Here is a 19,707-nt window from a genome sequence, read left to right as displayed (position 1 = left end):
GCCTTCTGCAGGGAACCAAAGTTTATCTCGCAGCACAAGTGCTTGGGAAAGTAGTATCACTCGTAACATCTGGAAAGTGTGTTCTCAAGAACTGTGCTAAAACAGTTTCTTTTGCAGAAACAAGCAAACCAAAACCCCAAAGTGTAATAAAAATGGTTGTAGACAGCTTTTTATATTAAAACTTTATCCTTAAGGCTGTGAACAAACGTCTTCAAAAATAACGTTGTGACTAATGAAATGACCTGATTATGCAAGGAAGAAATGTTCAACCTGAACGTAATTTCTGTTTGCCGCAATCACATTGTTCCTCTTTGTTTTCCTGAGCGTATTAATTTGCCTCTAGGTCTTATGGGAACAGTAAGTGTAGCAAACCTATTTTGGTTTTGTGGTCAAAATGCTGGCCTAATTACCAGTTGTGTAGAAATTGTCAGAAGATCTTGACACATGAAATTCTGGAAAAGCATTAATAAATTGGAACAGACCTGACTTGCTTTCTAAAGCAGGATAAATTTTGCATACCTTAAACCATCTATAAATAAAGTTTTTATTTAAGTTAGGCTCTCCTCAGAGGTAACTTGCAGCACACCAAGAGTGTGGATGGGAAAGGCACTTCAGGGATCAGCAAACTGGGCCATCTCTTTCTAAGGAAAAAGCAGCCCTGCGGGATTAATTGAATATAGCTGCCTGCTGTTTAGATAGCTGAAATTAGGTTAAAGGAATCCCACACCAACTGCTTGGATATCAACTCTGATTTCTAATCTTAAATTACAGTGATTTGTAAATGGAATATTAAAAATAAGAAGGATTTTTTTTTTTAAATTAAAAAGAAAGTGTAGATTATGTTCCCTGTGCATGCAAGTAGCTCAGTTTTGTCCCTAGCTATCACAGGCTTTGTGGCCAGTGGTACAAAATAGTGTCTGAATGACAGAAAAAAGTTAGCTGCTATACAGTCTATTTCATTACTTTTTTTTTTTTAACTGTGGTGTACACAAAGGAGTCTGTACATGCACAGTACAATTGCAAGTGAGATATTAGCTCTTATGCTCTCTAGAAATTAAATTACATTGAGGGGAGGAGCGTTGGGCTTTCCTTTGAGCTGGTTTGCTAGTGAATATCTGCCGTTTGCCAGTTATAAAAAGGTAAATAAACCAACAGGTTCCTTCCTTTGTCAAGCCTAGCATTTCAGCGCCAACTCCGAGTTGTACTCTGCATCACACCAAAATTCTCTGAAAGACTCAGGGTTCCTCTCAGGATACTCAGGGTGGAGGTGTCTCTGCCTACTTTCCTTTAACTACCTCAGAGATGGGCCTGTAAAAGCCAAGTGGTGTAAGTTTGTAATCACTGTACAGCCTTCTTGGGAATATATTTTTAAGTTTTAGGCCTTAGCGCAGCTAAATTAGCATGACTATATTTTCAGTGCTGCTGTTATCTGCACTGGCTAGACTAAAGCTCGTCAGCCCATTTCCCCGTGTGCCCTCAGCTTGCCTTAACTTGTCAGGTATTATAAATAGAGCCTCCATAAGAATTAAATGAGTGTCTCTCTGAGTTAGTCATGTCCGAACGGAGTGATCTGAAGTTGCTTTAAAATGTATTAATTTCCGGTTATTTAGCTGAACATGATGGAGTAGGGGAGTGGTAGTTTTCTTTAAGGGCGTTCAGAAACTGACAATAGAGGCGAATAAAACCTCAACGAGTTGAGTCATGCAGCCACATCTGCCACCTTCTCCCAGGGGTGATTCTTCTTTTAGTAGGCTGGCTGAGCAGACTTTATCTCTGGGAAGCTTCCTGGTCTTTCTTTACGATAGTCTTACTGTGCCTAATTGTTCAGCTTTCATCTGTGTCCACTAATCTGTCTTTCTTATAGTTACTTTTGTATATGTGTTTTGTTTGTAGTTCTCTCTAAATTCTGGTTTTCATCTCTCAGTTACTAAAGAAAACACATTGGCTTGCACAGAAGACATTCCCTCGGCATGCTCAAGCGGTCAAACTCTGTCTCTGGCCTAATCCCCTTCCAGAAGGAAAGCAGTAATGTGAACGCTGTCGTCTGTGTTCTTAATCTTTTTAAAAAATAGACACAACATAAACCTTTTGGAGAAGAACAAAATAGAAGCAGCGAGTAGACTATCTGGTACAGTTTTGCCACAGTATTTTTTCTTGGCAATGAGATAAAAGTTAGGCAAAAGTTTGGACATCCTTTTATTGCTTTTATTCTGTCTCTTTGGACTGTGTGTTTGTATGCATGGTGGAGTATGCACACTTAGGATTTTTAGGTTTTGTTCTATGGACCATGTTTGATGTTTACGGAACTCGTGTGATCCACATAATGATGAATCTTATTCTACAGACCTGTGTCTGTACCTGAGTAGGAAAACTCTCTAAAAAGTTCAGGGAATGTGGTGATCTTTAAATAAACTGTATAATTGTAGCGGTGGCTGTAAATAGAATTATTTGGTTTGGAAGAGAACTGGTAGCATTCAAAAATGCCTTAATTATTGAAAGACAATGAAGACCGAGAAACAATGAAACAAGTAAAGATGAAACATTGATCTACTTGGAATATAGCTTGCCTGCCTCAAAATTTGAGATTAAATTTTAGATTAATTAGGGACTAAGGTAAACAAATTATTCTCTGTTGCAGAGTATATAGCTCCTTCTTTAAGAAATGTTCCTTGCAAAACAATCTTGCATGATGAAAACTAACACCATATAGCTACTGTCCAAGACCAAAGACTTGATAACTAAGAATACGGAAAACTGTACGCATGTCTCAAGATGGTGCTTGCCTGGGAGACTTCATGCTTCAGAAGGTAAACTGTCCTGGTATGAAGCTGGGGCAAGAATTCCCCGGAGTAGCTTTCAGAGGTCACCTCCACTCTCTTCCAAAACTGATGGAGATAACAAGCTCTTCCCATGCAAGTAAGTCTCTCTGAAGCTGCTGGTGTTGCTCATTGGCATATGGAATATGCTAGGCTGCAGTCTGTATTATATGCTGTGCTGCAGCCCATTCTGTTTTGTCAGTGTACATTTGTGGTTCTTGTTGAGGAAATGGTCATCTGCCATAGGTTTTACTAATGAAATTGGAAACAATATGAAAAGAGAGAAAATGAGTTCAACACTTTGGTGCTGTGATTTGGGACGTCTGAAAAGTAGAGATTGCGCCAAACATGCAGCTGTGATGAAGCTGGTTTTGGCTATCGTTTAATTAGCTGTATTTAACTTAACAATGTGGTACTCTTCTTAAATCAGCACGCATCTCTGCAGCACACAGTTCTACGTATTGGCGAAGTTAAAATAGGGTGTCATTGTAAAGAACTTGAACATAGACTTACACTTTCAACCAGGAGCAAAGGAGTGTACTGTGTTTGAGAGAGGGTTTAATGTGGCACTTCACTGGATCAGTAGAATCCTAGTTTTAAAGTTTGCTTTTATTTTTGCGTTGTCCGCAGTAATTCATAATCTGTGTATACTTTAAAGATAATGGAACTGGTGCTGTAAATGTGGTAAAAAACCAGCTGTACCTCTCTATCATCTGACCTTTTCTATTGAAAGAGAAACATGCCTTAGAAATTGCAAAACCAATGCTCTATTTCCAGTCACTAGTTCTGCTCTGTTTCAAATCACTAGTTCTACTGATTTTTTTTTTTTTCTATTAAGTTTGCTTTGTTTGGGTTTCCTGTGTGCAGAAAGACAAATAAAACAAGCACACCAATGGGCCAAATTTGGAGAGGAAGTCTAATAGGATGGAATTGGGAGATGCTTGAAAATGCAGGTGGAGAATGAGAGAGAAGCTGGAAGCTCTTTTTGAGAGAGAGCGAGCTTTTGAAGAGACCAGTTGTGAAAAATTTACTGGAGGTAAAATGGTGATGCATCTAAAAATAATGCTAATTAACTTGGAGATTGATCTTAAGTCACTGGTCTTTGTCAGGCTCAGAGAGATGGCATGAAGTAACCTTTCTTAACTAGGCGTAGGTTATACTGATGACAGTAAAGAGAGACTTGGCATTTGGAGAGAGTAAAACAATTGTCATCCTATATAAAAATCTGAGATAGAGTTAGCTTGACAACAGTGTGATTTTTGTACATAAAAAGGGTGGGAGTTTCTGTAAGTGTTACAAGTAGAGGAACGCCCATTATACTTTTTTGAGACAGTGGTAAGCTGCATCTGTAAGGTAAGGTTCCTGATAGAAGAACAGCAAATAATTGATTTACAAATAATTCAGTGATTAAAAAAAAAAAAGGTTGTTTGGTGTTTTTTGTTTTTTTCTTCCCCCCCTCAAACTTTCAGTTACCAGAGCTAGTATATAGGAAATGACAAAATAAAACAAAGTTGCTCATGACCTTCCTGTGTTTGGTAAGTGTAATGATGAGAAGATACTGCACAGACCAGTCTTGAAGAATCAAGTAGACAGTGCTTCTGTTGGTGTTTTAATTGTCAGTTGCTCCTGTGTCCAATTTAATGAGTAAAACCTATATGGTAGATAACTCCATTTCCTTAGCAAAAATGGCAAATGCACTTTGACCACAATAGGACAGATTGGACTCCAGCACAGCTTTCCATACGTGCTGCAACAAAATTGACCTTGTGTACTCCTGCTGCCAATACAGACATAACAAATACAGCAAACAAGTAGATTTTGCTTTTTTTTGCCTTTTTTTTTTTTTAAGTAAATGCTTACCTTTACTGATGTTGATAAATATTTTATTTTGATACTGTGTTGCTAAGATTACTGGTATTTTTCTAGTTGTGTAAAAAATTCTACAATGTACAGCAATGTGAACCTATCTTCCGTGTAGGTGGGGTCAGCAAATAAACTGAACCCACTTGTGCAAGGCAGCTGCTAATTAACATTTTTGTGTTAGTTGTCGGAGCCCCAGGAGAGCAACAGGCATGTAAACACAGCAGCCTGCTATCGCCAGATATTTTTGGTCAGCTAAGAGTTTACTTCCAGAAATTTAAAAAGACCTCTGTTTGTGAATATTGTTTTTCCAACAGTTTTGTTCAAAACATCTGTGAGCAATTTCCAGCAAATCGTGCTTCTTTCCATGCATCCCTTCCCCTCAGTAAGAATAGCACTGAACTTTCTCAGAACTTTTTTGCTTACAGCGATTACTTTCCTAACAGTGTGATGGATGCTGATCACTGTGTAGGGGGGGTGTCTTCTGTTTGCCTGTTCGATTCATTTTGTAAGTTGATCTAGATTTCAAAATGCAGAGATACTTTCACTTATATTAAAATAATGTAGTGTAGCCTTGTTGAATTCATTACCTTAATCATTGAAAATATGCACCAAAAATCGAGCTGTTTAATCTCTTGCTTTTTACATATTCAATGTACAATGATTCTTTAACTTGCAGTATTTTCATTTGAGATACTCAGTTTTTTCTTTCGTTTTAAATTTCTTTAGTGGTTGATTTTTTGTAAATAAAAAAAATATTCTTTGGGTTGATCCTTTCTTAAGGAGATACTCTTGGAAATCTCTTTAGTTTGTATTGGCTGAAAGAGCAGGGAGTGAAGAGCTACAGGCAAAAGAAAGGAATTTTTGTCTGTCAAGCAGGGTGTAATGGGGGCCACAGGTCGAAGAAATTCTGAATGCTGGAATCAATTTTTTTTTTTTATTTTCCCCTCCCCACTTTTCTTTGTGTTTGGGGTTTTTTGTTGTTTTGTTTTGTGGGGGGGTTTTTTTGTTTGTTTTTTTGTTTGTTTGTTTGTTTTGTTTTGTTGGTTTGTTTTGTTTTTTGTTTTGGGGGGTTTTTTTTTAACCTTCCAGAGGTCATTTTATGCTGTGGTGCCTTTTTACTACTTGTTGCAAAAAGCTCTCCTGATCTTCCATTTAATCTTTTTTTTAACATTGCATATGTGAATCTTTTGCTTTTATTGTACCTGATGTTAGGTTTTAACTTAAAACTATCAGAGGAGTCAGAAGCATGCACAGTCTAAATGTTCAAAATGCAATAAGGGTAAAGGCATCACAAAGTGAGCACGTTTGATGTCTAGGATTAGTGGGCATAGTAAAAAAAAAAAAAAAAACCAAAACCAAACCAAACAAAAAACCCCAAAATAAACCAACAAACAAACAACAACAACAAAACCCCAATGGCAGAAAAGGGGGCGGGGGGGCTTTAGTTGATATTTACCTGTATTGTATAATATTAACAGAATCTAGTCTGAATTGTTTAGTCTACCTAATCTGTTTGGGCATAACTGCTCAAAAGTTGTTCTTAGTAATTATTTCTGAGTGCATGAGAACTGTCTTCACTTGTCACCATTCTAGATAAGAAATAGTTATAAAAGCGAACATTAGAGAATAAAGGCACAGATAGTGGTGTAGCTGTGACCCTCCTTGTAAGTTTAACTTTGAGGTGACCATTTATTCCATTTTAATGAAAACAGAGGAGTAGAAATAGAAAAAACTCTGCTTTGAGAGTAGCACCTCTGATACCGATAACATTGCATAACATTAGATACTGAAAAGAAACAGATTCAATGATCAAACAAGTTATTTTCCTGTGGTTTTTGTCAAGGTTATGAAGTTTCCTTGGGATATCTGGCTTTCTGCTGTTATCAAAAGCTGTTTCTCTTTTTCTTTGCAGGTCATGGCAACCATAAAGAAAACAGCCCTTTCCTGAACAGTGCAGAAGCTGGCAAGGGAGGCGATTACTATGACAGAAATCTGGCCTTGTTTGAGGTAATTTCTAACTGTTTTTCTTACTCGTAATGTGATTTGTGATCTTCCAAGATGAAGGGATTGAGCACATCGTACTAAGTGGAAGACAGAGTATTGCAATATCCAGGCGGTGTTGGTACCTGACTCTTGCTGCATGACAAATCTAAGAGTCATCGGTGCATTTTAGGGGTATGTCTACCAAGTTACAAAATATTATGGTGCCAGAGGTAACCCGAATAATTTAGACAGTGAAGCTGTGGCACTGCGAGCTAATCAGTGTGGAAAATAAGCATGAGCTGATTTAGTGTGTTAAGGAGGGCTGTGTTACTTTGTAGGAGAGTGCCTAAATTCAGGTACTCAAATTAACCTGGGGATCCTGTGTTACAAATATACTCCTCCGTGTGCTTTTTTTGCGGGCGTGCGTTGTCTGAGGTGCTAGTGGGCAGAGAGAGCCTGTGTGATGGAAAAGCTCAACTGTTATGACCACTTGGCAGTGTGAGGCAGAGGGGTATGACTGGTTCCATGTGGAGTAAGGAGGACCAGTCATGTGGGAGGCTTGTTGGAGCCACACCAAGTCTGGCAGAATCCTCCTTCGCATCCTCACCTCACTGGCACTGCAAATATATCATTGTGCACTAACACCAAGTTTCTAAAAATAAAAAAAATCTTTTCAGAAGCTCAGATGCTGGGGAGTGGTGCAGAGTCGGTGTGTGGCTCTGCAGCTGCTTTCCAGCTGGGCTTCTGAGTTACAGCTTCACAGCAACACTGGCAACATGCACCCCGTGCTTCCCGTTCTGGGAGCTCGGTGCGGGCAGCCTGAGCTGGCTCCACATCCCGCCAGGTTGGCGCCTGCAGAGTTGAGCTGCATGGCATGGAGCCTGTGCAAGTACAACTGACCTGCCGCTGGGTAGGAACTCACTGTGGAAATGCTACAGCCACGTTTGCAGGCAGCATGCTGAGCTCAAGGACTTGGAAGCGTGCTCCCAGCTGAGATGTCTCCTCCCTCCAGGGCATGGTACATGCGTGACCAGTGTCCACTCGCTCGCAGATCATGAAGAGCTGGCCGCTTACGGCGTGGCTGCTGCTTTTCTCATAAGTGACAACACAGTAGCACAGCAGGGCTGCAGACTCCTTCTGTGGTGCTAAAGAGGAGGAGCTGGTAGCATCCCAAAGGCCATGCTGCTCAACTGAACAAGAAGCATGTGTTGCTTCAGCCTCTTTCTGGAAGGAACAGTAATCAGGTTTTTTAAAGATGTGAACTGCAGATGAGATCAGAAGAAGGAATAAGGGACATTTGGGGTCAGTTTCTACCGTCAGGTACAAAGCACGTTGTGCTACTGATCCTCTCGGAAACTGTGAATAACCGTGAAGATATGATAAAACTCTGGACAGTGAAAACTTTTTTTACATATTTTTTTTATTTTCTGTGTAGAAAGTTGTTTCTCTTTACCATGCATTACTTACTGTGCAATTAGACATGTAGACATTTTAATTTCGAAGAGAAAGGGGAAGGGAATGGTTCCGTTCTGATTTTCTTTTTTCCCCTTGAACCTACTTTCAGAAACAGAAGTTGGATGGGATGAATGTAAAGGCGTGAGGCCTCCGTACATGTGGCTTTTGGGGTTTTTATCTAGATCCATGTGGATTAGATTCCATAGCTTGAAAAATGTAATCATATTATCAGAGTGCATGCATGCCTGCGACTGGAGTTTAATTACTAAATCTCTGATTTATTTGGCAACTTGACCTTTTAAAAAGTATATCTGTCAATAAATGCTCTCAGTAGAGATAAATGCAAAGTACATCTCCATTTTCTTACAGTCCCAAGGCTGAGACTTTTTCTTTACTGCTGTAATTCATGCTTTTCAGCACCTAAGGAGAAGGGTGCAGACCCCTTGGCATAGCCTTTTCCTGTCAGATTTACCCTCCTTTCAGCAAATTAAATCCTCTCATCAGTGGTGTGGGCACAATGAAATATTCTGTTGTTCCCTGGTGCGTTCCCTGGCAGCTTCAGGCAGGCCAAGGCAGGCATGACCCAGCCACTCTTCACAAATGCCGTGAATTGCAGAAGTTGACTTGTTGTCTTCTTCCACAGGAAGAACTTGATATACGACCAAAAGTGTCATCTCTACTTGGCAAGTTGGTCAACTACACAAATCTTACCCAAGGTGTTAAGGAACATGAAGAGGCAGAAAGTACTGATGGCTCAAAGAAGAAAGTATCAAAAGTAAGTGTAGATTCTCTCCGGCCAGCTGATGAACGGGGCAATTCCATATGTGATTTCTGGGGACCTGGACTTCTTTCTGCTTTATCTTAACCTCTGTCAGGAGCCTTGACAGTGTTTCAAAGAAATAACATGGAACTCTGCAGGTAACTAGATGTTACCAAAGAATTGGGGCTGATGCAGTGGCTAAGCACAGTGCACTACAGTGCAGGTACATTTGGTTGGTACGGATTTAGATAAATAGAATAGGCTTTTAGCAGTGAATTGAATAAACAACAAACCAACAACCTCAGCTTTTTCCTAGTGCTGTTTTAGCTGCCCAGCAGTATCTGACATCTCTGCAAGCCTGGTAGGTATGACACAAGACTTGCAGGATACAACACCCTCTGGAGTGCTGGGTGGAGGTCACATTGGACACCCTGGGGCAGCTCAAGTGTCATTCCGATGTTAGGCACGCAGGTAGCTGAATTCTGCCCCAAAGGATCTGCGTTTAGGTGGTGAGCCCATTTGGGCTGGCCTCATAATAACTAGGTAGAAGGTGGTGTTGATTGTTGGTGGTTAGATTTCTATCAGGAGAGCTATGTTCTAACTGCTCTTCTTAATGCTCTGGCAGCCCGGCAAGTGTTTCAGTTAGTTCTAAGCCCTCAAGTGGTATGGTTGCATTTTATGGCACTTGTCAGTTTGCCTGCAGATTTTGTCAAAAGAAAGCTTTCCAAAAAGCTAAGATAGCACTTGAATTCTACAGATTTTGTAGTACTGCTCTGTCAAAGTTTGAGCCACTTCAGAAAGAGATGGCAGAGATAATGTCGAAAAAGAGCACGTTGTTCTCAAAGAGAATGTGTGTTACCCCGTGCTGAACGCCAGATTCCAGCTCCCTTACACTCCAGTTTCTTACTCTGCACAATTTTACACTGGGGTTAGCAAAGTTGCTTCGTCAACATCAAGCTTAAAATTCAGTTTTATCTGAGACCGTATCTACTAAAGTGCTGTAATATTGTGATTAAGATGACATCATTACAAGATTGAGTGAAGGTTGTCTGGGTGCAGTAACTGCATTCTGGCACTATAAGCTTACATTAGAAACGTAATTTAAACATTTTAACTGTGAATTTCTTTTGTGTGGTACTTGGTGTTAGACTGTTGAGTGTGTCCAAAGTTTTTACCTTCTCATTGCTAATATGAAACATCAGCTGCATAGCTGTTTTAGCATGCTTTTGGTGGGAATAATGTCAGGCATCAGCTGTTAATATGATGTTGCATAATCTAAAATAATTTTCAGCCTCTTATTATACTATTAAAAGCAGATTGATTATTACCCTAACAAAGATAGAATGGAGGGGGATACAACAGATACAGTCTTTACTATTTTGAGAAAGTTCTGATCATTTTTGCTGTTTATTTCCTTTTTAATTACCTGACCGGAATATCACGGTAAGGTGCAGTCTAATCTGAATGCTAGCCACTTACTTCCCTGTTGGAAAAAGAATAGGGAGAATTTGGAGATGGGTCTCTAGTGTAAAGTTGATTAAAGCAAATGCAGTATAGCTTCATAAGATAAAAATGGGGCAAATAAAAGGAAACCGAGAAGTCATTTTAAATCCCTGGTAGAGTAACATGTAAGATTTGGTGTTAACATTTCTACATCTAGGTATGATTTATGTAAATGCTTGTGTATTTTCAAAGTGCTTACTGCCCTAAAAAAGGACTGTTGTCCTTGTTAAAGCCGTGCTTCTGTGGTAAAACAGAGTTTGGGCTTCACACCTGGGTCATCCTGACTTATGCTTTCCTGTGTCGCAAAATGTGTGTTTGCACACTTTTCGGATTTTTTTTTTTGTAGAATGGATTGGGTAACCATTCCAAAAGTGACAATATCATCCTGTGTTAATATCTAAGTATTTTCTATGTAAATACTGTGGTTTCCTTAAGGGAATCTCTGCCTAGCATGTCTGTCTCTAGGATAAATTAAATCAACTTCAATATTATAACTGCAGTTTGAATTTCTTCTTCTTTTCTTGCCATAAGCAATATGAAATTTTAAACATCTTGTAGAATATAAGAAGGTTCAATATTAACTTGGCCAATAATTACAACCATTAAAAACAGAAAATTCAAAAGCAGGAACTGTGCAATGCTATGGATCCAAGGTATCCAGAAACTCTGCAAATGGGATTCTTCTACACATTTGTTTTCAATCATCTTTGTGGTATAAATCAATGCACTGCTGTTACCTTATCCTTCCCAACTGAGCATTAGTACAAAAGCGTGAATGTCCACCCCGGCACAATAGCAGGTTCTGTTTTTAAGTGCCAGCATTGTCTCGCTGCTGAATGCTATACTGGGTGTGCTCAGAAAATATGTACCCAGCCAATGTGATAACAGGTAAGCTGCCTGTCCTGGTGTGTCACTTACTGGAAGTGGCATCTCATAGACAAGAACTGGAGCAAGGAGGGTGAGCACTCTGGAGCTGGTATTCAAAAAATTGAGTAAAGAAAGCAGTCCTTTCAATAAGTGAATATTTGATTCTCTATCTGAGCAGGTAAGACAGGTCTCTCAGCGAATACCTTTTTGTGACCTAGCACACCACTGCCCGCCAGATCGTATCCACTCAAATGGCAAAAAAAACCCAATCCAAAAATAAACCACAAAAACCCCAAACTGACAAAAAAACCACAGACACACAAAAGAAGAGACAAGGCAGTTACGTGTACATGAAGTGGCCCGATATCTGAGGGGTGGGGTATCGAAAAAATGAGATCTCTTTTACAAAGTTTAAGCTTAAAGGACTAGAGAATTATGTGCTTCAGCTTGTGGAGATCGGTATTGTCAGCACCTGCTTTCTACAGTGACAAGATCAAAAGGAACCTGAATGTTTCCACAAGCTCTGGAAAATACATTACATGACTATCCCCCATCTAATCTCTTGGAATAATTGCTGCAGTTTGTGGAAGATGCAAATGAAGATCAGGATCATTTCAGTGCAAAACAGCTTAATATAATCATATTACCCTGTTTCAGCATTCCAATTATTTTTGATAGTAGCATGTTGTGTTAAAAACACATCAGGTAAAATTGACGCTACTCCAGGGTAGAAATTGAGTTGCTTTTTGTGTGTTCTAAATACTGTGTTGTATAAAAGCACTTAATCTCAGTGCTGTAAAAATACCCCCTTCTCATGATGGGAAAAATCAGATTAACTATTTTAGTTCATGTATTTTTAATAAGGCAGTCCATTTCTGGGCTGCTGTCTGTCCTCACGCCACACAGCAACCGCAAGAGCTGTCGTTGCCGATCAATGTCCCTGGGCCCCGCAGCCAAGCGCTTTGATAACCCATCACATTGGCACAATGGAAATAGTGTCCTTCAGACTCAGATCAATATTCATATCATTATGTGTCTGCAGCTGATTAGAGTGAACGGAAACATGACCTGCATCACTGAATTTAAGACTGTTTTTGAGATTTTTCTGCCTCTTCGTTGATCTAAAACAGTGTTCTTCAGACTGTCTTTGTTTTATTTCCTTCGTGCAGCACAAGCTGTTTATTTTTTTTTCATTTGGTAGCTGTTGAGATGGAACATAATACCCTCCTTATTTCAGATTACATTCTGTCGAGACTTCAGCTCTGGTTTAGCATCACTTTCTGATTATAAGATGCTATAGAAAAGGGTCAAGTTAATGAAGATTATAGGTGTTAAGTATTTCTGAGAACAAGCTGGTTCAAGTAGTATTTGCAGATCATTCTTTCATCCCAATATTTTTTATTCCACGGGGTAAAAAAATCCAGAGTAAACTCTCATGCCTGAGGTACACTTAGTAACACTGTGGCTTGGGTTTTGTCTGTGGGCAGATGGTTACGTGTTTCCTGGGCTGCTCAGCTCTGCAGAAGTCTCATAACTCTCCAAGTAATGAACCATTTCTCCTCTGTAGCTGCAGTGAGCTTGTAACTTGATATGCGTAAGTGCCCACTTAAGAGGGAGGGGGAGAAGATAATGAACAGGGGAGCAAAGCTGCAGAGACCACTTAGGGCAGAGGACAGGAAAGAGCTGAGCCAAGGTGAATTCTTATGCAAAGGAAGAGGGTGTTGGGAGATGTCTAAAGGGCAGGCTGAAAACTCGCCTGCTTTGACAGTGCTTGGAAAACCGTCATATAGAATATATAATGACTGTGCTCTACTTGCTTCTCCCGTGTGGGAGCAATGGATTTGGCCTCTTTCCTTTTCCCAGACGCCAGTCTTGACAAACTCAGAAACTCCTTTACCTCTGAGAGACACACATCTGGTAAATTCACTCAATGATGGCTGCTGGGTTCAGAGATGTCGTAAGGGGGGTGGCTGGATGATGGTCAGACTGATAATAAAATTATGTGGAATGTCTCTTTGAGAGGCAAAGAGAACGTTCATGTGACAATAGGAAGCTCTTATGCGAGGCAAAACCTGCCCGGTGCTTGGCAACATTATTTAGTAATTTCTCAGTTAATATTTTGCAGTTGAAGACAAAACATGAATCAGATGAAGGTGTTTGACTCCAAAGTGTCTAAACCACCCCTTCTTGAAGAAACAGGTACACTATTAAGAATACCCTGAGAAGAACCTCTTACACTGTAGTGTTGGAACAACTTGTTAAAATATCCTTACCTTACCCTGATCATGATGCTTATGTACAGGTGTCATTTCTGTTAGTATCAGAAGACAATTCCATTTGTCCTTATACATAATCTTGACAAAGCTGATCAGGTTAGTTCTATAGGATGGTAATTTTTGTACATTGACAGGCGACATCTTAGGGATTTTTTTTTTTTTTTTTTTTTTTTTTTTTTTTTGTACTGTGACACTAGAACAGCTGAGTAACATCCCTCTGGCCCCATGCCAGTAGGTCTCACAGTAAGTCCATTTTCCATTTCAAACCATCAGCACATGGTTCTGTTGCCCTCTTTCCTTCGGGAGGTTCAACTGAGTTGAAGTGTGTATGGGGCAAGTCTAGCTGATCTGATCTAACTTTAGTAATACAAGGAATTAAAAGCTGACTTCAAAGAATTCAGTCAGCAATTCCTGGAATTTCTAACAAAGTGCTCAGATCATGTTCTTTGGCACAGTTTTCTTTCGTCTCTGGCAGGGCAAATTCCGAAAGCAGATGAGGAAATTTCAAATTGTAACTTGTAATTAGAAGTTGAAGCCTTAAATGCCTAGGTTGCTTATTTTGATGTGGTGATACTATAACTATTTGATTTTTCTAGTACTTTAGCTTGTGTGTAGTAAAATACAGTCTTGGCATACCTTGGGTAACTAAATTTTTCCATAGTGAAGAAGGCAAGAACAAAGTTTTGACAGGCATTTTATTGCTGTAAGAGTAATATGCTTGTCTTAAGTACTACTGCTTTCGATTCAGGGCTAATTTGTCTTAAGGGTACATGTCGTTTATTTTTACATTTAGTTAATGCTAAGTGGAGTCCAATTTGAACAAGTGTTGTCACCTGCCTTTAATATCCTTCTCATTTAGATGATGGTTCATGGGTTTCTTTAAATACTATTTATCTGTAAAATGTCCTGGAACTGTGGTTTATTGAATTGAAGAAGTATGAGAAGGGATGAGCCTTTGAGAAGCTACACTCTCTATTCCCCTTATATTTCAGCATTCTGTGTAATTTTAAATGCAAAAATAAAATTCAGAATGTAGAAACAGTGAAACATCTTGGCAGGAAAACACAGAGATTTGGGACTCTGAACTGCTGCTAGTCCCAGCTGTGCCAGTGCAGGGAACACTTGTGTATTCCTTGAAATAAAACCCTTATCTGTGGCATTTTGATATCGTTGTTACAGATCTGGCTGTCCTCTGACAATAGCGATTTGGGCCAAGGGGAATTCTATAAGATGTGATGTTGAATGCCAGTCATGTGCAGTTCCTGTGAAGTCATGTAACTAACTTGTATTTTCTCAATCACTGTCAAAAGTAATTTAGAGTCTGATGCTAATATTAAACATCATAAGAAAGGTAGAATAATTAGTTTTACATGGAATATATAAAATGGAAGAAAATTCATTTTGCACGTCTCCAGATTGTGTCCAGATCTCCTCTAGTTGTAACATCACAAAAGTATGTTTCCCATGAAACCAATTTGTGAACTTTGGGGAGCAGGGTAGGATCTGTATTACTTGAGGTTTGCAGCTCTCAGCAGGTTTCATACTGGAAGCTCGGTGGTCCTCCAATAAAATCAATACATGTACATTCCGTTGTTAGTAATTGGTGTTAAATGCTGAGTAGAATTACTTCAAATGTGAAGATGGGATAGGATTTTGTTCTGAAATTCGTGGGTTTAGTGTTAGGAGTTTGCTTCATGTTTTCGGGAAGTCCAGCACAATAGTATTTGTGTGTGTCTACCTTATGTTTCCCAGATTTCTACCATTTGAAAAACTGAAGTTGTAGAATGTTTTTGTTATCTATGCTTTGAATAATTCCAGTTAATGAATGTCAATTAACTTGTTTTTCAGTCACCCAGCATGGGCACCCTGATGGGGGTGTATTTACCATGCATGCAGAATATCTTTGGGGTGATTCTCTTCCTTCGGCTGACTTGGATGGTCGGAATGGCTGGAGTTCTGCAGTCCTTCCTGATTGTTTTACTTTGCTGCTGTTGCGTAAGTATATAGGTAAAATAATGCATGTGACGTAACCTCTGAAACTATGGAGAAAGTTGGAGAGGCTGCATTGTAGATGCATGTATAAAGAAAAGCCAAATAAATGCTAAACACTTTTGTTATGTTTGTAGCCATATGATTTGTTTTGTTTTCCCCCCTAGTGTTTCTAAACTGGCAATCTGTATCTAGTGTAGATACAGTCTTAAAAATGATGTTTGTTCAGCAAACAGCTGTTTTCTGTGCCAGTCCCAGGTCAGGGCTGCCTGCTTTGCTGGACTGGCCTTTGTTGGAATTTCTGCTCTGCAGATGGAGGGACACCTGCGTTCTTGTATCTTGCTTTGTCTGCTGACACCCCGTGTTTGACCTGATAAAGCACTGGTCATCTCTCAAGGAAAAGTCTCAACAGCTTGACGATTAAATTCCTGCTGCCCTTGTTTTCTTTCAGATAGTGACCTGCCAAGGCAGAATAAATAGAAATATTTTATCATATATGCAGTGGCGGCTTTGCTCTGTCAAGAAATAAGTGATGTTTTACAAAACGTGGTTGACACAATTGCTTGCTTTTCCTTGTTTTTCCCAGACTATGCTGACAACCATATCAATGAGTGCTATTGCCACAAATGGTGTTGTTCCAGGTAAGTGTAGTTAGCAAACTTTTCATTTGTGTGGGGTTTTTTGGTTTTGTTTGGGTTTTTTTTGAAGTTGCTGCAAGCTGTTAGTGTGGTTTTATTCCAGAGAAATCTGTTTAAGCTAGGATACAAAGCCTGAATTAATATCTAGTATTTCTTCGTAGCATCAATTAGGCTAAAGACTAATTCATTTGGTTTTTAGTTACCCCTGTGCTAACAAAAGGATACTTCAATTGAATCCCCTGTGTATCTGAAAGCAGATACACAGTGTATAATTTTGTTGTGTTCTTGTTGTGAATATTTTTCATTTTATAAGAATAAATAAATTATAATTGTACTCTCACTTTTCTTGTTTCATAGCTGGTGGCTCCTATTTCATGATATCCAGGTCATTAGGCCCAGAGTTTGGTGGAGCTGTAGGGCTGTGTTTTTATTTGGGAACAACATTTGCAGGAGCGATGTATATCCTTGGTGCCATTGAGATTTTATTGGTGAGTAGTACCAGAGTAGTCCTGCTTTTAAGACAAATAGCATGCAGAAAATGCTGCAGTATTCTTGTCCCATATTCATATACACATTTACAGGTAGAGACCAGAAGTTCCGTTTCCTTGGTGTCCAATTCTGTACCGCTAGTGCTTCCCTTTGGAAGCTGCACACTCCACAGGTATCCAGAATGGAAGGTCTCCTGAAAACATAGGTGGAAGTACAACTTTATCAGTGATAAGCATGTCTCATTGATACAGTTGCCTCAGTTGTACTGCTGAAACAGAATGGGCTGTTAGCCCTTGACTCTTTCGATAAACTGAGGATTCGTGGTGAAGGGCACATTGCAAATTGGAAATTGATGTATGCTTCTAGCATAGGTTCAAGACCACTATAGTAAATAGGCAGAGTTCTGTTCCTGTGTTCCTTCAGCTTGCTTTCTTCTCGTTTCAGACATATATTGTGCCACAAGCAGCAATTTTTCATCCTTCTGGTGCCCACGATGTGTCCAGTGCTATGCTAAACAACATGAGGGTGTATGGAACTGTATTCCTCATCCTAATGGCAGTGGTGGTCTTTGTAGGCGTGAAATATGTTAACAAATTTGCTTCCCTCTTCTTGGCCTGCGTAGTAATATCCATACTGTCCATTTATGCTGGAGCTATCAAGTCCATCTTTGATCCACCTGAATTTCCGTGAGTAATATTTCTCAATGGGGGGTGTAACTTTGCCTACAGGTCTGGAAGATGAGGTTCAATGGAAGTTACTTAAAACTTGTGCCTGATACATTGTCAAAGGTACCTTTTTTTGTGAATTGAGATTTTTTTTTTTTTTAGCTGTACATAGTGACAGTGATAGTCTTCTGCATGCGGAGTTCGTGGAATACATGTTTCTTATGCTAAAATGAATGCATTATTACAATCTCTAACTGTTTTGGTAGAATGAAGTCTGATGGTGAGTACACAGATTGATGGAGGCTGACATTTCTCTGCTTCCTCCAAAGACAATCCGGTATCTTAGCCTACGGCTGCCGAGTTAAATCTTAGCAAGAATTTTTCTGGGCTATTTATGGCAGTCTTTCTCAGCAGGAAGCAGTTTGGCAGGTCCATTTTTCCCAGGCCAGTCAAACATGGTGTTTTGCCTTCGTGGCTGCAAAGTGTGGTTGCGTGATGCAGCTACTTGCTGACAAATAGAACATCTCTGAGGAATGTGGGAGGTGCGATGGTGGGGCTGTGCTGAGGCTCCTGCAAAACCTCCCCTTGGTCTGAAAGCAGATTACTCTGCCACATGGATAGCCCTGCCCTGAACACAACACGCGTGTTCCTTGGTATGTTGGCAGTTAAGCATGTAATGTGTTTTTTAAACTTGGAGCAGGAGCAGCAATAATGTGGATACATGCGCTTTACCAGAAATGCAAACAGTATTTCCTGATACTGCTGACAAGAGATGAATGGAATAGAAATAGAAGAGTTGAGTCTGCGTAATTATTCACATCTTAAAATGATGTGACCATAACTAAGTACTTGCAACCCTCAAGTGCTCCCTTTAGATATTTAGGGCCCAGTGATTATAATGTTTTACAACAGTGGCAAGTTTACAGCAGTAAAAATAAAACAGTGTCTCTACATCCCCCTTATTATCTCTTGGATTGTTCTTGAATGTTCTCCCTATCTTTCTTCCTTGGGCTGTATTTTATTTTCTTTTACTGAAGTAACCAGATATTGTATTTTATTTTTAATTCTGGAGGGGAAGACTCCTCCGAAGTTACAGTTCACAGGCTTGCAGACCTGACAAAAATGGCCCCATATCTTCAGTTTTCCTGTCTCTGGTGCTTGATGAGACCTGTGAAATAATTAAATTTACTAAAATGGAAGAAACAAAACTTTGTTTGTTTGTTTTCTGTGGATGTTTTCTGGCATTGGGAAGAGAAGCCGGATGACCATTTAGTGGCAGAAAGCTGTTTTGTTGTATCACTGTATCTTGTGGAACCACCTTTGGAGAAGTGGGTTAAAAACTGTCAGTACTGGAATAAACCAGTTTTTGTGGTTAGGTGAAATGCAACAGGCACTGGAGAATTTTAGCAGTTGTGCATTGTACCTTCTGACAAGAAGAATCATTGCTCGTTGTGATTGAAATGTATGTTCCTGATTCTTAAACTAAAATGTCAGGGGTCATTTAAGTGCTACTGGGCAGGAACTGGGATAGTGCAGTTCCAAATATCTTTAGATATTCTAAAGATCTAGTAATTTGAATGCTAGTATTCTTCAGATCTCTTCCACTCCAGTAGTTCTGTTTAACTGAAAACAAAAATGTTGCCTAATCTTTCCCTTTCATTGTTTAAAGTATATTTACCAAGTTCAATAAATCACACTAGTGTAGCTTTTTATACCTCTCTCAAAATTGTTGGAAAAGTAACTTTGTACTTCTGACCCTTAAAGGAAATAGAGTCTTTGTCCTGCTACTACCAGCTTTTTCAAGCTGAGAAATAATGTAGCAGACTGGAGCCACTTCAAGTTCCTGTGATAGGAAAGAAGAACGATGGGGAAGGGTGGATTTCATTTTCCCGGTAGCATGTATTAACACTGGTTTTCATGTTTCCCTTCCAGGATTTGCATGTTGGGCAACAGGACTTTGTCAAGAGATCAGTTTGATGTTTGTGCCAAAACCATAGTCAAGGATAACATTACTGTGGCCTCTAAGCTTTGGGAGCTCTTCTGCCACACTAAAAACTTAACCACGGAGAACTGTGATGAATATTTCCTAATGAACAATGTCTCCGAGATAGCAGGAATTCCAGGGGCTGCTAGCGGGATTTTAAAAGGTATGACAGATTGGTTGGTTTTTTTTTTTTTTTTCTGTTAAAGAGGTGGCATGCTGAGCAGTAAAAATGGGTTGAACTGTTCCCTGCTGGTTAAGAAAGAGGGACTGAAGAAATGTAATTACAGTGAAGACAATTATCTTCAGTAAAGAAAACCAAGCCTTATAATCTTGAAAAAGAGTAGATGGCACTTTTCTCCTGATACAGTACTGGTCTGCTGTAAAAGTGATTAAATTTGCCTTGTACATCTGAGAATTTC

The 19,707-nt window shown here is 39.5% G+C and overlaps 1 protein-coding gene across 3 annotated transcripts in view; it reads left to right on the top strand.

Moving 5' to 3' along the window:
- The window catches only part of SLC12A4 (solute carrier family 12 member 4), a 50,938-nt gene that overhangs the window by 13,944 nt on the left and 17,287 nt on the right, over positions 1 to 19,707 (top strand). For 2 of the 3 annotated variants that reach the window (XR_010606624.1, XM_065640656.1), the window contains exons 2-8: positions 6,592 to 6,686; positions 8,761 to 8,892; positions 15,372 to 15,518; positions 16,099 to 16,153; positions 16,508 to 16,638; positions 17,084 to 17,325; positions 19,237 to 19,451. Coding sequence is in view for 2 of the 3 variants with exons in the window: in XM_065640656.1 (XP_065496728.1) it covers positions 6,592 to 6,686; positions 8,761 to 8,892; positions 15,372 to 15,518; positions 16,099 to 16,153; positions 16,508 to 16,638; positions 17,084 to 17,325; positions 19,237 to 19,451 (1,017 nt within the window). In the remaining variant the exon portion in view is untranslated. Of the gene's footprint in view, positions 1 to 2,638; positions 2,917 to 6,591; positions 6,687 to 8,760; positions 8,893 to 15,371; positions 15,519 to 16,098; positions 16,154 to 16,507; positions 16,639 to 17,083; positions 17,326 to 19,236; positions 19,452 to 19,707 lie in introns of all 3 variants that reach the window. The other variant, XM_065640657.1, reaches the window with a different exon arrangement.

This window comes from Caloenas nicobarica, chromosome 9, assembly GCF_036013445.1.
Source record: "Caloenas nicobarica isolate bCalNic1 chromosome 9, bCalNic1.hap1, whole genome shotgun sequence".
Lineage (NCBI taxonomy): Eukaryota > Metazoa > Chordata > Aves > Columbiformes > Columbidae > Caloenas > Caloenas nicobarica.
The sequence above is the reverse complement of the archived record's forward strand: the minus strand, read 5'-3'. Positions and strand labels throughout refer to the sequence as shown.